Source organism: Rattus norvegicus, chromosome 9 (genome assembly GCF_021556685.1).
Source record: "Rattus norvegicus strain SHRSP/BbbUtx chromosome 9, alternate assembly SHRSP_T2T, whole genome shotgun sequence".
Lineage (NCBI taxonomy): Eukaryota > Metazoa > Chordata > Mammalia > Rodentia > Muridae > Rattus > Rattus norvegicus.
The window spans coordinates 5,850,236-5,866,191 of NC_141542.1; the positions used below are offsets into that span (position 1 = coordinate 5,850,236).

Genomic DNA, 15,956 nt, shown 5'->3' on the forward strand with positions numbered 1-15,956 from the left:
ATATATCTGAAAGGTGCCTTGAGACCCCCAAAATGGGGATGGGGTCTCACCAAAGCCCAGACCCCAGGGACCTGTGATGGGGAAGGGCAGGCACTCACCTTGTTCCTCAGCTGTCATGGGCTGGAAGAAATCACCCAGGCCTTTCAACTCATCAGGAAGTGTAGCAAAGTGTGTGGCAGCAGGATGACCACACTCTTCCATAGACCTGATAGCTGTGTGGGGAGATGAAGTCATACCAGACACAAGGTTTTTGATGGGAGCTGTGGGCTCTGTGACATGCCCCAAGCCATATGTGTCTAAGAAGCTGCTGGTCTCACAGGACAGGAACTTTGTGGAAGTCAGAGTGGCCGGTCCTACCCCTGGGTTGATAGACTCATGATATATTGGGGGGTGAGAGCCAGAGAGTGAACTCGGGACTATGTGAGCACCTGTGTGGATGGCATTGGTGGGTACATTACCTGAATGAGCCAGCATGGTGGACAGTCTGTCTCTGGTGGTGTCCATGTTCTTCTGACTATCTTTAGCCGTGTCCATGATGCTGGTAACCCCAGCACAGACCATGTCCTCCGTGCCTGTAAGTATATGCTTGCTGGGGTGCAGGCCTGTCTGCGCCGTACCCCTGGCCATGTCCATTGCGCCTGCGAAGCCAGCTAACATTGCAGACTTTGTGCCTGGGAATGCAGAATTTGAAGTATCCAGGCCTCCTTGGGCAGCCCCTTTGACCACATTAATGGCTCCTGGGGCTCCAGCACAAACAGTGTTCTTTGGGCCCATCAGAACAGATTTGCTGGTGTCCAGGCCTCCCTGGGCAACCCCCTTAACCACATTCACAGCCCCAGTGAGCCCTGTGGTCACCGTGTCCTTGGTGCCCATGAGCACAGACTTGCTGGTGTCCAGGCCCGTCTGCACAGTTCCTTTAGCCAAATTCATAGTCCCTGTGAGCCCTGTGGTCACCGTGTCCTTGGTGCCCATGAGGACACTCTTGCTGGTGTCCAGGCCCGTCTGCACAGTTCCTTTAGCCATGTTCACAGCCCCAGTGAGCCCTGTGGCCACCGTGTCCTTGGTGCCCATGAGCACAGACTTGCTGGTGTCCAGGCCCATCTGCACAGTTCCTTTAGCCATGTTCACGGCCCCTGTGAGTCCTGTGGCCACCGTGTCCTTGGTGCCCATGAGTACACTCTTGCTGGTGTCCAGGCCCGTCTGCACAGTTCCTTTAGCCAAATTCATAGTCCCTGTGAGCCCTGTGGCCACCGTGTCCTTGGTGCCCATGAGTACACTCTTGCTGGTGTCCAGGCCCATCTGCACAGTTCCTTTAGCCAAATTCATAGTCCCTGTGAGTCCTGTGGTCACCGTGTCCTTGGTGCCCATGAGCACAGACTTGCTGGTGTCCAGGCCCATCTGCACAGTTCCTTTAGCCATGTTCACGGCCCCTGTGAGCCCTGTGGTCACCGTGTCCTTGGTGCCCATGAGCACAGACTTGCTGGTGTCCAGGCCCATCTGCACAGTTCCTTTAGCCAAATTCATAGTCCCTGTGAGTCCTGTGGCCACCGTGTCCTTGGTGCCCATGAGCACAGACTTGCTGGTGTCCAGGCCCGTCTGCACACTTCCTTTAGCCAAATTCACGGCCCCTGTGAGCCCTGTGGTCACCGTGTCCTTGGTGCCCATGAGCACAGACTTGCTGGTGTCCAGGCCCATCTGCACAGTTCCTTTAGCCATGTTCACGGCCCCTGTGAGTCCTGTGGCCACCGTGTCCTTGGTGCCCATGAGTACACTCTTGCTGGTGTCCAGGCCCGTCTGCACAGTTCCTTTAGCCAAATTCATAGTCCCTGTGAGCCCTGTGGTCACCGTGTCCTTGGTGCCCATGAGTACACTCTTGCTGGTGTCCAGGCCCGTCTGCACAGTTCCTTTAGCCATGTTCACGGCCCCTGTGAGCCCTGTGGTCACCGTGTCCTTGGTGCCCATGAGCACAGACTTGCTGGTGTCCAGGCCCATCTGCACAGTTCCTTTAGCCAAATTCATAGTCCCTGTGAGTCCTGTGGTCACCGTGTCCTTGGTGCCCATGAGCACAGACTTGCTGGTGTCCAGGCCCGTCTGCACAGTTCCTTTAGCCATGTTCACGGCCCCTGTGAGCCCTGTGGCCACCGTGTCCTTGGTGCCCATGAGCACAGACTTGCTGGTGTCCAGGCCCGTCTGCACACTTCCTTTAGCCAAATTCATAGTCCCTGTGAGCCCTGTGGTCACCGTGTCCTTGGTGCCCATGAGCACAGACTTGCTGGTGTCCAGGCCCGTCTGCACACTTCCTTTAGCCAAGTTCACGGCCCCTGTGAGCCCTGTGGTCACCATGTCCTTGGTGCCCATGAGCACAGACTTGCTGGTGTCCAGGCCGGTCTGCACAGTTCCTTTAGCCATGTTCACGGCCCCTGTGAGCCCTGTGGCCACCGTGTCCTTGGTGCCCATGAGTACACTCTTGCTGGTGTCCAGGCCCGTCTGCACACTTCCTTTAGCCAAATTCATAGTCCCTGTGAGCCCTGTGGTCACCGTGTCCTTGGTGCCCATGAGCACAGACTTGCTGGTGTCCAGGCCCGTCTGCACACTTCCTTTAGCCAAGTTCACGGCCCCTGTGAGCCCTGTGGTCACCATGTCCTTGGTGCCCATGAGCACAGACTTGCTGGTGTCCAGGCCCGTCTGCACACTTCCTTTAGCCAAATTCATAGTCCCTGTGAGTCCTGTGGTCACCGTGTCCTTGGTGCCCATGAGCACAGACTTGCTGGTGTCCAGGCCCGTCTGCACAGTTCCTTTAGCCATGTTCACGGCCCCTGTGAGTCCTGTGGTCACCGTGTCCTTGGTGCCCATGAGCACAGACTTGCTGGTGTCCAGGCCCGTCTGCACACTTCCTTTAGCCAAGTTCACGGCCCCTGTGAGCCCTGTGGTCACCATGTCCTTGGTGCCCATGAGCACAGACTTGCTGGTGTCCAGGCCGGTCTGCACAGTTCCTTTAGCCATGTTCACGGCCCCTGTGAGCCCTGTGGCCACCGTGTCCTTGGTGCCCATGAGTACACTCTTGCTGGTGTCCAGGCCCGTCTGCACACTTCCTTTAGCCAAATTCATAGTCCCTGTGAGCCCTGTGGTCACCGTGTCCTTGGTGCCCATGAGCACAGACTTGCTGGTGTCCAGGCCCGTCTGCACACTTCCTTTAGCCAAGTTCACGGCCCCTGTGAGCCCTGTGGTCACCATGTCCTTGGTGCCCATGAGCACAGACTTGCTGGTGTCCAGGCCCGTCTGCACACTTCCTTTAGCCAAATTCATAGTCCCTGTGAGTCCTGTGGTCACCGTGTCCTTGGTGCCCATGAGCACAGACTTGCTGGTGTCCAGGCCCGTCTGCACAGTTCCTTTAGCCATGTTCACGGCCCCTGTGAGTCCTGTGGTCACCGTGTCCTTGGTGCCCATGAGCACAGACTTGCTGGTGTCCAGGCCCGTCTGCACAGTTCCTTTAGCCAAATTCATAGTCCCTGTGAGCCCTGTGGTCACCGTGTCCTTGGTGCCCATGAGTACACTCTTGCTGGTGTCCAGGCCTGTCTGCACAGTTCCTTTAGCCATGTTCACGGCCCCAGTGAGCCCTGTGGTCACCGTGTCCTTGGTGCCCATGAGTACACTCTTGCTGGTGTCCAGGCCTCCCTTGACAAGACCTTTGGCCATGTCCACTGCTCCCATGACACCTCCAGACACTGTCTCCTTAGTGCCCACAAGAGCCAACTGGGTGGCACTCAGGCTACCCTGAACTTTTCCTTTTGCAGCATCCATGATCCCAGCCACCCCAGAGTAGAAGGCATCTTGGCTGCTGGTCGCACCAATGCTTCCCATGTTCTTGTCCCCAGCTGTCTAATGAGGAAAGGCACAGGTCACACCTCACAAAAATCCCTCTATGCTATCCACACCTTCTGTACACCCAGTCCTCGGGGTCCCTAGGACCTCCCTCTGCACCCACCCTGACCAAATACAGCCTCATCCAGCTGTAGAGTAATGTCTGGGGACCTAGAACACACATTCTGTCTTGCTGAAATGATTTCTTTCTAGCTAGGCATGTGATCTTCCCAGCACTATGAAGCTGAGGCAAGAGGATTTTCACGAGTCTGCCTGGGCTATGCAGTAAAACACCCCATCAGTGTCTGCTGGGCTTTGACACGTCTCATACTGTTGCCAAAGGCCCACAGGGTCAGAGGCCGCACTCTGCTGTCAGCTGGTTGCTTGATACAAGGTCTCATGTAGCCAAAGAGGACTTGCTGGGATGACAGATGTGCTGCCACTGAGTGGCTCCAGGCAAATGCTTCTTCCCTAGGGGATATTGAACATACCTGCAGATACTAAAGTCCCAATGGGAGAGCCACAGGCACTGAGAGGGTGGAAGCTGGGCCCAGCATTTGCATCCCACAGTGTCTGTCTCTGTGCTTTCTGCATTGACGTGGGCTAGTGTCCCCAGTTCTTCCCTACTTCTGAATCATGTAAGGTGCGTAAGGTGTCTTCCCTCCCCAAAAGCCTACCTAGAAAATACACCCATGCCTTCTGGGGTCAGCGCTGCCGCTTGGGTTGGAGCTGTATGCATGTATCAAGTCCTAGGATTCATTCATCTCCCAGCAGCCCATAAATCAGGTGCAGAGGCACACACACCTGGCAACCCAGCATTTGGGAAGCTGAGGCAGGAGAATCAGATGGTCAAGGTCAGCCTCAGCTGTATAATGAAGTACAGGCCAACTGGGCACATGAGACCCTTTATCAGATGCAAGAAAACCCCACTTCCTTCAAGGTCAGGAGGGTGAATGAAAGGGATTCAATGAATGCTTAGTTGTTGCCGAAATAGAGGAACAAGCAGGGCTGCCAGGGTTGTGATTTGACTTGAATCTATAGGGTATGGGCCTACCACTGCTGGCCCTTTGCTAGTGTGAGTGGTACTTTGGGGCACAGTCCCTGTGTCCCAGGGGCAGGGGAGCGCAAGTGCTGAGCACAGAGCCTTATATAGGATTGCTGAAAGGTTGTGCCCATTTCTCAGATGTGAAAACTGAGGCCCAAGGTAGAGAATGTACCCAAGGTAAAGAGAGGGAACCCCACCTCATGAAAGGAACTTGAACCTCCCAGACAATGCCCAGGTTTCCTATCCAGGATCTTCTAATCCAGCTCACCTGTTCAGAAAGCTGGAGCAGCCCTGATGCATCTCTTGCCATCTGTGGGTTGGTAGCCACTGCAGAGACAGAGCCAGACAGGGAATGAGGGGCAGGCCTCTTGGCTAGAGCCTGTTGCTGTTGTGCAATTACCAGACCTGGCCTTAGAAGACAGGAATGTCCCAGCCACTGGCAAAGGACAGCAGAAGCCAGGCCCAGCCTCCCCTCCTGCTCCCTGCCAAGGGTAGCCCTGGCCCATGTGACACAGGCCCCAGCAGCTGCAGGAGGACATTCTGTTTCGGACTCTGGGTCCTGGACACCCACCTTGCACACTTGGGACTTCCAGAGTCTGCAGTGGGGGGAGTGGTGCCACCTTGCCCCGGCCACCAGCTGCCAGAAGCCTACTGCAGACACCCCAACTGAGTCCCAGAATGCTGTGTGACCCCAGGGCAGCTGCTGGCCCACTCTGAGTACCCTTGACAAGCTCAGACAAGCACAACATTGAGCCTGGCATCCCATACAACAAGCAAAGGGCTATAGCAGGGTTTTAAACACCCACTTTCCCTGGCTGTAATATTGCCAGTGTCTGCCTCAGTTTCATCTAAGAAGATAACACAGACACAAGGTCACCAGAATTGTCTCGGCTCAGGGTTGGGGATTTAGCTCAGTGGTAGAGCACTTGCCTAGCAAGCTCAAGGCCCTGGGTTCGGTCCCCAGCTCCGGGAAAAAAAAAAAAAAAAAAAAAAAAAGAATTGTCTCGGCTCCTTCCTGGGCAGTTGCTCTGCCAGACTACTCAGTTTCCACCACTTCTCTTTTGCCACTCACCTGGAGATGGAGGGACAGGAGTCCCTGAGGGGTCTACTGCTGTTTGTACATCCTTTGTGGAGCACTTAGTGTGGGACACCGGGTTCCAGGCAGAGCTGAAGCCAGGCAGGGACCCGAAGAAACTTCTCAGGGTCTGCATGGGGTGGGTGAGGTAGTGTGAGTGGACACTGGGGTTATGTTCCCAGGATCCCTGGCAGGGTAGCCCTCTGTTCTCTTACCTTGCCTTTTGATTTGGGGGAACCTCTAGTCCCATCTCCTGAAGCCGACATGATGGCAGCCCACGGGGCTAGGAGGCAGAAAGTGCCACATGTTGAAGGCCCCTCCTGTCTCATCCCCACCCTGCTTTCCCCCAGCACCCACTTCACCCACCTGGAGGTGGCAGTCGCTGGGTGACACAGCAGTTGGACTCACCTGGACCATTCGGGGTCCCTCAGAGCAGGGCGGCTGCTGGCAGCGCCTGGGCTCCCAATTCCCAGGCCTTATAGGGTCTGGGGAGGGTGTGGGCCTGGCTGGCCCAGGCAGGCGGCCCAGAGAATGGGGGGAGGGGTGTCACATGCCTGCCCGCCCAGGCCAGTGTGGATGTGGCCCAGCACCTTTCCCCTGCTCTCCACTGTGGGCCAAGCAGCCTCTGCTTATGGTGCTGGCTGAAGGCCTGGTGACTCACGGACTAGCTGTGCTCCCCAAGGGGCTTCCTGCTCTCTGCCCCTACTTTTCTGAGGCCTCCTTCCTTACCAGGCACCACCTTACCTTTGGGTCTTAGTTTCCCCTTCTAGACTCATCAGCTGACTACTCCAGTCACAGACGCCACCTCCAACATTCAGGACCCTTTCTCCCTCCCCCAGAACCTTTGCACAGCTGTGTTCTCTGCCCCAGGTCCTTTGCACAGGCCACACCTCTGCCTGCTATACCTTCCTCTAAATTCCCACACAGCCTCACCTCTGTCATCCTGTTTATATAGTGCACCCAGAATAGTGCTTGCCATACATAAGACACTTAGGAAACGTTTGTCTAAATTAGGACAGGTAAAGGTGCATGAGAGTTTTTTTTTTCTTTTCTTTCTTTCTTTCTTTTTTTTTTTTTTTTTTTTTTTTTTTTTGGAACTTGTGTTTGCTTGGCAAGCGCTCTATCACTGAGCTAAATCCCAACCCTGCATGAGAGTTTGAAATGAGGTTGTATGTGATCAGTAGTCACTCAACAAACAGTATGTTAGCATTCCCTGGGCAGAAACAGGGTCTCCAAGAGAAGAGTGTGTGTCCTGTGGAGGGCAGTTACATGTTCTACTGAAAGGGACATAGACTGACTGATGTGTGAGAACCCAAGCTTGATGGGTCTGGCTTAACCAGTGTGTGAGAGGGCGGGAGCAGTAGCATCCTGGGCCTGAGGTCCCACAGACAGCATTCAGACATCCCCAGAACTCACTGTATGCCAAGCAGGCCATCAGTGAAGTGACTGCAGAGTAACTGCCACCCCCATTCTGGCCTCTATCCTAGGATTGTACCCCTGGAATGGATGTGCCAACTTCAGCAATGGAGCACTTAATTCTGGCACTGGAACTAGGGGAAGAGGCAGGGGCCTGGTGTCCCTGGGTTGGTCTCTTTGAACTCTTGGTTGTGTTGGGTGACAGTTCTGGAGCAGAAGAGGGTGCTCCTGAAGGGTTGGGGTGGGAGCACTGCAACAAGGCAACCTGGAGGAGGAGGCATTGAGTCTGGAGGAGGGTTGTGCCCTGTTTCAAGACACTGGTCTGAGCACTAGGGAGTTATAGGGGTTCTGGATACCCAGAAGTGCTATCTAGACCAGGCTCTGGGGAAGCCAGGGACTACCCTGACCTCCCCAAGCTAGAGAGTGGTTTCTCAACTGCCCAGACCTGGGAGTCAGAGGGGCAGCCAAGACTGTGGAGAGAGATCAGGGACCCCAGGGGACCCACCCTGGCCTTTGCCCTGCCTGTCTTCTGCAGCCCTCATCAATGCAGCCAGGCAAGCTGCAGGTCCAGTGAGAAGAAGCCACCCCTTGGGTCCCCCATTCCTCTTTTGATCCCAAGAGGTTCCAAGAACTAATTTGTACTAAAGTAAGAATGGCTTTCATTTATGTGTATTCGAAGTTTAACCTATGCTACGCCATGCAGCTCATTAAGAAATGCACCATCCTTGAATGCTGGCTCAAAATTCCATCCCCACATCCCTAAAGTCACACCCTGAAAACTCGCAGCACCTTAGACCACACCAAACATGTTTATTCTGGACCACAAACAGCAAAGCAATTGAGTCTCTCTGGCCCAGCAAGGGTGGCTGGGCACTAACCAAAATCATTTGATTTGAGGAGTCCCAAGCCCCCAGGTACTGTGGGTACCAGGTCTTCCTCCCAGCCACCTTTGTCTTTCTTTTTTTTTTTTTTTTTTTTTTTTTTGAGACATTCTTGATAAGGCAGCTCAAGCTGGCCGTCAACTTTGGGGGTAAGGACATGATCATAAGGAAGGGTCTCCTGTGAGGGGTTGAAATTTGTCTGCTGAAGTCCACTTAGACCTCAAAATCTAGGGAAGGGAGCAGAAGCCCTGACTAGCTTGAGTGCTGTCATAGGACCACCAGGGGGCAGTAGGGACCTCGATGGTCAGAAGTCTAGCTCTGGCATCATTGTGTGCTTGACCTGGCCCAGTGGGGGCTCAGCCTCTTGTCCCCCAGGGTCTGCAGGCTCAGCCTCCCAGGCCCTCTGCTGGGCTGGCCAGTCCATGTGTGCCCAGCGGGGGTCAGGGTCACCCACCACCTCATCCACACAGGTGGCCAGGTTGATCAGGGGCTCTGACCGCTCCACCAAGATGGGCGCAAAGGGCCCCACAAGCCAGGCCAGTGGCATGGCTCGAAGGACCAAATCCAGGAACTCATCCACACAGGCATGTGCCTGGGCCACGCTGTCCTGGCCCTCAGCCAGAGCAGTGGGTGCCACGTCACCAAGGCAGTGTGCATCAGCAAAGGTGGCCTGTAGAGCATCCACACTGCGCTGCACTTCAGCCACCTTGGCCTGGGCACTAGGGGGCAGGCCCCGAACACAGCCTGCAAGGGCATCCACTGCACTCTGCAGCTCCAGGGTCAGACTTCTCGACAGAGCCAGTGTCTCCAGCTCCACCTGCAAGGCAGGCCTCAGTTTTCTCATACATCTAACAGGAACCGTGGCCTCTCTTAGTTTTCTCATGCATTTATTGGGAGCTTTGGCCTGCCTTGATTTCCCCACAAAATCTAATGTGAAGGCCTTGTCTTGTTTCAGTTTGCCATGAGAACACAGTATTTTGAGCTAATTTCTCACATGGACACCTAACAGGATTGACCTGTTTCCCTTATGGCACACAATGGGGAGGATGACCTAATGACTGAGAGCACTTGGGCCTGGGCTTAGCACACAAGGTCTCCATCCCAGGTCCAGGGTGGGTCTTGCCTTCCCTTGGCCCCTTACCTGGCTGTGGCGGTAGCCATTCTCCAGACATGGGCTCCAGTCCCCGCAAAGCTCCTGGACCTTTGGGTGATGGAAAGTAGGGGTGGGGCTTGCCCTACTCTGCATATGCTGGATCTGTGGGATGGGGACACCAGGGGTTAGGCAGTCTTGGGGTGGGCCTACCCTAAGCGGCTGCAGGCCTCCAGCAGCCCTTAAAGAGTGCAGACTGAATGCAGTCAGCTTTGCCCTCTGTTGGCCAGCCCGACCCTTCTCCCTTCTGCCCCTCTAGATGCTCACTATCATAGCCCTGTCCACATGGGTCCCTGCTCTGCCTAGCACAGAGCCCTCCCTGCCCCTTGTGCCTGAGGAAGATGAATGGATATATAATGTGGACTATCCGTGGGAAAGAATAGTATTCAGCCAGGAAAAGGGGGGAAACTGATGACTAACTGCTATCCGCGGTCCTTGAAACAAAGCTCAGTGGGCAACAAAATAGGACACACAGAGCACAGATTGGCTCCCAGGATGCCTCAGCCTCATCTGCAGAACCAGGATGGGGAGGGGGCTCACTGGAGATGGAATTACTGCTGGATGAGGACAAAACCATGGCATAGGGAGGTGATGGTGGGTGTGGTGGCTGCCCAGGTCCCTGAGGGCTGGGAGGCCTGTACCACCATGCCCCAGCCACCCATTAGATACTACAAGATCCTGTTGCCTCACACAGCTGGTAAACCATGCAGCTCTGGCCAGACACACAGTGAACTTTCTCAATAAGCATTTAGTAATCAGACTGTGTGCAAAGTGTGACCCATCAGCCACAAGAGACAGGCCACCGATGGGCCAGCTATGCAGTAAGTGCTCAATAGCCAGGTGCCGGGAGAACTGGGGTATGGCTCAGTGCTGAGCACCTACCCAGCATATGTAAAGTCCCCATGCCATCACTACTGGGAATGGGGAAAGTCTGGAAGCTTCTGACACGCAGGAAATTAACTAAAGGTCACACAGGCGAAGGATGTGATAAGGCATAGGCACACTGCAAAGGCACCGTGGCAGAACAAGCTGAATGGGCATAAATATGTATAATGTGTGTTGTGGAGTACTATCCGGCCAGGAAATGGAGGGAGACACTAACACCTGTAGCCACATGAATGCAAAAGCACACACTTCAGGATCTCCCAGAAGAGCCTAGACAAAGACGCTAGGCACAGTAGCCTGGTGGGATGCAGTGGGGGCAGGGAGGGAGGAGGACACGATGTAATGGGGATAGGAGAGGAAGGATGCAGATTGTGTTCACAGGCACTCTCTGGTGTCCGCTGTGGAGAGGACCACGTGAGTGAAGCTGGGTGGGTGGAGGGTGAGTGTGTGAGGAGGTGAATGAAGCAGTGGACTGGGCAAGGGATTTGAAGGCAGAGGGCACTGTTAACCACCAGGTAGGTGGGAAAGCAGGGATAGGGTTTCTTCCTCCCCTCTGTAGACTCAGAATTCTGGGAGCCCAACCTCCAGTGAGAGCCCCGCCCCCTCCCCTAACACGAGCCCCTCCCATATCCTCCCAGGAAATGCCCCGCCCCCAGCTATAGCCCTGCTCATACTCCCAAAGACTGACCACAAAGACAGGTTGCTCACCAGCTCCAGAGTTTTCTGCAGCTGGGCCAGCATCTCCTGGGTGCGGTGTTTGCTCTCCCTCAGTTTCCCCAAAGAGTGTTGATAGGCAAGATGGCGGAGGCGTGCCGATAGGGATCCCAGACGCACAAAGTAGCCCTGTTTCTGCCTCTGCTCCTCCACTGAGCCCACTTCTGGGCCCTGGGACTCAGTCGCCAGGGCCACTAAGGATGAGAAAACCAGGGGTTCGGCATGGCCACAGCCTGCACTTCTGTCATTCATCATCCCTGAACTGCACCCAGGTCCCAGATATACAACATCGGCCCCTTTAAACTTCCCCAGATCCTATGGAATATAGTTTACTTTTGTTAACCTTGTTTTGAAACATGTAACCTCCAACTCCAATTGTGGAGATTGACCTTGAACTCCTGATCACCCTGTCTCTACCTCTGAGTGCTAGGGTGACAGGCATGTGTTGGGTATGGGACCCAGGGCTTTGTGCATGCTAGGCAAGTAGCCCCAGACCTGCACAGATAAGGGAAACAGGTAGGGAGTGCTGGCATCAGGCCAGCACTTAACTCAAGTTCAGTGTCATAGTGAAAGGAAAGAACCCACTCCAAAGATATCATCTTAAGTCCCGTGCCTGCTGTGGCACATATGTGTGCACACAATCACACACACACACACACACACACACACACACACACTTTTTTTTTTTAACTTAAATATCTTAGCATGCCAGAAGCAGACCAGGATTCAGCACACAAGAAGCTGAGACAGGAGGATGGCCATGAGTTTGGGGCCAGCCTGGGCTACAGAGGGAAACTCTGTTTCAAAACAATGAAATTACATGAAATGAATAGACACATCCCCAAGCCTAATAAAGCAGTTTTCAGGGCCGCCGGTTTGAGACTGCTTCATCACATGTATCTTTAGAGTTGAGTGTCTGACTTTCTAGGATGTATAGTGGAGGAGAAATTTGACATGGGTTTGAGTTCCAGGTTTCCCTGTTCCATGCTGTGCTGTGCTGTGCGGCCTTGGGCAAGCCCCAGACCTCTCTGATCAGTACCTAGCTCAGCTTCAGTCATGGGCAGGAAATGGTCCACCAGCTCCTCTGATTTGCCCAGCACAGTGTCCATGGCTTGGCTCACGGAGCGCCTCAGCACAGTGTCCATGGCTTGGCTCACGGAGCGCCTCAGCTCCCCGCTCCAACGCCGGCCCCTTTGGGCCAGGTCCACCACGCCTGTGACACTTTTGGCCACTGCATCCTTGGCTGAGGTGACCACCTGCAGGAAAGGGTGATGCTGTGACCTAGTGGCTCTGTTCATCCCTAACATAGTCCTTGAGCAGAGGACCTGAAAGACCTCTGGGCTTCCTCTTAGTCCTGTGCCTCAGTTTCCCTTATTGAATAGGCAGCCCTGAAGTATGCCCCCTCTGGCCAGCCAGGGCCAATGCCCGACCTACTCAGTCCATCATACATACCTGATTCCCCCCAGCTTCTCTCCCTCCCTAGCTCTTCACCCTAAGGGGTACCCCGAGGCCTGGTCATCTCTAGTACCGTGTCCGATGGCTGCTGCAGGAAGGGCAGCTTCTCTTCCAATTTGTCTAGTCCCCTGCAGGCAAGATCATTCACTGTGGCCACTGAAGAGAGAGGGAGAGTGACGGACAGGTGTGAAGTGCTCCGACAGGAGGGACATGGCAGAGAAGGTGAGACCACAGGGGACCTGTGGCATTCCAGCAATTGAGCCCATTTTCTTCCATCCCCTGCTGGGTCCCTCAGTTTAACCAGGCTCACAGTCTTGGGGACAACAGAAGAGTTGAGGGCCCCTGCGCAGGGACCCTCTTCTTCAGTCACACAGTTGGCCCTGTTTCTCTTGTCCCCTGGTCAGGTGAGAGCCCTGAGCCAGTGACCTGACCTTAGGAGACAAGGATTATGCCCGAAGGTTGGAAAGGGGAGGGGGGACAGAATTAGGGACCTAGAGAGGACCCAAGAAGAATCCCTTCTTGGGCTCACTACGTGTGGTTTTGATCCCAGCACTACATAAACCGAGTGTGGTGGTGCAGAGCCATCATCCCAGCACTCAGGAGGCCGAAGCAAGAGGATGGCTGAGCATCTTAGGCCAATCTGGGCTACAGAGCAAAACCCTGACTCAGAAAAATTTTCAAAAGAGATGATTCGGGGAGCAGCCTTGAATGGCCTGGGAGGGACACCTGGCTCTGGGAATGGTAGAGACAGACCACAGACCAAGCAGGGACTCAGACTCACACTTGGGCTGCAGGTGCTCCAGCAGTGGCTGTGCGTGGTCCAGGGCACAGGTAGCCACACTACACACACAGTGTTCAGCAAAGCGGCAGGCAGAGCCCAGCAGCGGGTGCCTGTCCTTGGCTGAGTTGTAGGCACCAGACACAGCAGTGCACGTGGCCCTGACCAGGGGCAAGGCCACCACTCGCTTCACCACGTTCTGCAGAAAACAGTTACATTAGGGCACAGCCACACCCCCATTCCCTTTTCTAGTCCAGGCTGGGGGACAGAAGGCAGGTCGCCCTGCCAATGGCTGCAGCTTGCAGCACACACACAGAGCATCAGGCATCAGGGCAACATCTGGTCCTCCAGATGAGGCCACCCTGATGGGATCTGGTTGGGTGATAACCCCTTGGAGAAAGACCTGGCTGCTCTCGGGGCCTTAGTTTCCCCACAGGTGTAATTGTGAATGATGTATACCGTAAGTTTGGTGCTATCACTGTAGTGTCTACTATGGTTGACAACAGTCACCTGGAGCTGTGAGAAGGGACTGGACCTTGGTCGTGCAGGGACCCAACTATGAAGCTTCCTCAGACTCCCCTTCCCTCCCCCTCAGCCCTTGCTGTCACTCTTCCAGCCCCTTACGTGCTGGTCCAGTTCCCCCAGGCTGGATCCAGGGTCCTGAGCTGTCTGATCACCGGACATCCTAGGGGGTAGGACACAGAGAGAGGGAACCCCTGAGTCAGCCCTGTGGGGTATTCTGGGGTCCATAGGCAAGGCATGCACAAGGCCCAGCACACAGAAGGTATATAATGAAAAACTTATGGCTTTGTTGGAGAGGCGTGGGCTCTGGTGGAACGAGGATGAGTTTAAATTTCATTATTACCTGCTGTGTAGAGCTAGGGTGGTGTCTTTGCCTCTCTGGTCCATTTCCAGTAGGGACAGACAGGAACACCAGCCCCACTTACAGAGGTGGAGGCAGCAGCCGGAAAATCAGATCCCTTTGACAGGCAAGAAAGTTGAGGCAGAGGGTGACAGGGACGCTGACCTCAAGGCTCATGTCCTAAGTGTCCCCACCATGGCTGTCCCACTGTCCTCTGCGCCTGGTCCCCGCCCAACTGGGTCCTGGACCCCTGCCCACTGGGACAAGGGTCCTACCACCTGCTGTGCCTGTGGCTCTGCACATGCGCCCTCGCCACTTCTGCGCCCTCGCCACTTCTACCCCCTGCCAAGTTAGGGTCAGGGCCATCCCTACCCCACCCGCTTCCGAGCCCTCACCTGAGTGCAGAGCTCAGACTCTGCGGGTATTTCGGGCGATCCCACCAGAGTCAACCCGCCGTCCTTATAGCAGGTCTGGGTGGGGCCTCCGCACGCGGGCCAATGAGGCACTGGGGGTGTGTCTTGGCCCGCCCCCGCCCTCTGGTTGCCATAGCGGCCCAGGGACGCCGAGTCCAGATCCAGTCACCAAGGCTGACCTCAGACTAAGGCGGAGGACTTTCTTTTTCTTCAGTCTTTTCCGTTGGTTTTGTTTTGATTCCGAGTCCCTCTCTGTAGTCAAGGCTTGACCGGAACTCATTATGTAGCCCAGTATAGCCTCAAAGTAATCACATAGTCAAGGATGACTTTGAACTCACTGCCCAGTGGCTAAGACAACAGATGTACCACAGCACACCGGGTTCCACGGGGCTCGGCATGGACACATAACCATAGGTATCCCGACGCCCAGTCAGGCCCAGCTTCCTTTATTATTACATTTATGTGTCCTGGTGTTTTGTTGACATGTTCATCTGTCTGTGTGCCACAGATGCTTGATACCTGCAGAGGCCAGAGAAGTTGACAGACCCCCTGTGACTGGAGTAACATGTGACTAACTATCATGTGGATGCTGAGACTCGAACCCCAGCTGGAGATGTTAACCACTAAGGGGTTAACTTCTGACCTCTAGTTTATTTTTAATCTGCTGTTTAATTCTGGGAGCTCTGACCCCATTTTATAGATCAGTTAATAGAGGCCCAAGGTTTAACCCCCTTTCCCCAGCTCCCTCTGCAGCACTGGGGTGAGAAGCCTGGGTTTTGCTGAGTCATATGCTTGGTACCCAGAGCCACAGGGAGGCAGAAGAACCATGAGCTCAAATTATCCTAGGCTGTATAGTAAGTTTGAGGCCAGCCTGGACAATATGACACCTTGACACCCTCCCCCAGAGTTCACACCCCTGCCTCTCAATGGGCAGAGTCCCTCTGTCTTGGGGTGAAAACTAAAGCTAGACTGTGTTAACGCCATTAATCCCAACACTCAGGAGGTAGAGGCAGGAGGATCTCTGAGTTTGCCTCCAGCCTGGTCTCCGGGACAGCCAAGGCTATACAGTGGGAAGGATTTAGAAAGCAGCCTCAGTCAGTAAAGTGCTTGCCCTATAAGCCTGAACACCTGAGTTTGATACAGTGGCTCATGTGGGTGACACCCCAGCTCTGGGAGGCAGAGGCAGAAGAAGAGGCAGGAAGATCCTGAGGCTCTCAGCTGGCCAGTCAGAGACCTGTCTTAAAACATAAGGCAGAGGGTGGGCAAGATGGCTCTGTGGGTGAAGGAGTTTGCTGCCAAGCCTGAGGACCTGAGTTTGAATCCCTAGTTGCCACATTGTGGACACCTGGAACCCACTCTGCAAGTAGCCCTCTGACCGCCACAGAGGTGCATGCGCACAAAACAAATGTACAACAAAAGGA

General features: G+C 54.7%; 2 protein-coding genes across 21 annotated transcripts in view; both read right to left on the reverse strand.

Moving 5' to 3' along the window:
- Plin4 (perilipin 4) overlaps positions 1-6,433 on the reverse strand; it is an 8,824-nt gene extending 2,391 nt beyond the window's left edge. For 3 of the 16 annotated variants that reach the window (XR_015628783.1, XR_015628781.1, XM_087566979.1), the window contains exons 1-6: positions 6,390-6,433; positions 6,197-6,264; positions 5,979-6,111; positions 5,175-5,233; positions 459-3,879; positions 99-212 (exon numbers count right to left, since the gene is read on the reverse strand). Coding sequence is in view for 12 of the 16 variants with exons in the window: in XM_087566979.1 (XP_087423105.1) it covers positions 99-212; positions 459-3,879; positions 5,175-5,233; positions 5,979-6,111; positions 6,197-6,247 (3,778 nt within the window). In the remaining 4 variants the exon portion in view is untranslated. Of the gene's footprint in view, positions 1-98; positions 213-458; positions 3,880-5,174; positions 5,234-5,978; positions 6,112-6,196; positions 6,265-6,347 lie in introns of all 16 variants that reach the window. The other 13 variants (XR_015628782.1, XR_015628780.1, XM_087566978.1 and 10 more) reach the window with 5 other exon arrangements.
- A 1,754-nt stretch (positions 6,434-8,187) lies between these two features.
- On the reverse strand, positions 8,188-14,594 carry Plin5 (perilipin 5). Of its 5 annotated transcripts, NM_001134637.1 has the most exon segments (9): positions 8,188-9,095; positions 9,420-9,533; positions 11,022-11,221; positions 12,067-12,283; positions 12,556-12,638; positions 13,264-13,459; positions 13,885-13,945; positions 14,126-14,240; positions 14,518-14,559. In NM_001134637.1, coding segments are annotated over 8 exon segments (1,428 nt in total). In that variant the 5' UTR covers positions 14,170-14,240; positions 14,518-14,559; the 3' UTR covers positions 8,188-8,582.
- Between the last annotated feature and the right edge of the window lie 1,362 nt (positions 14,595-15,956).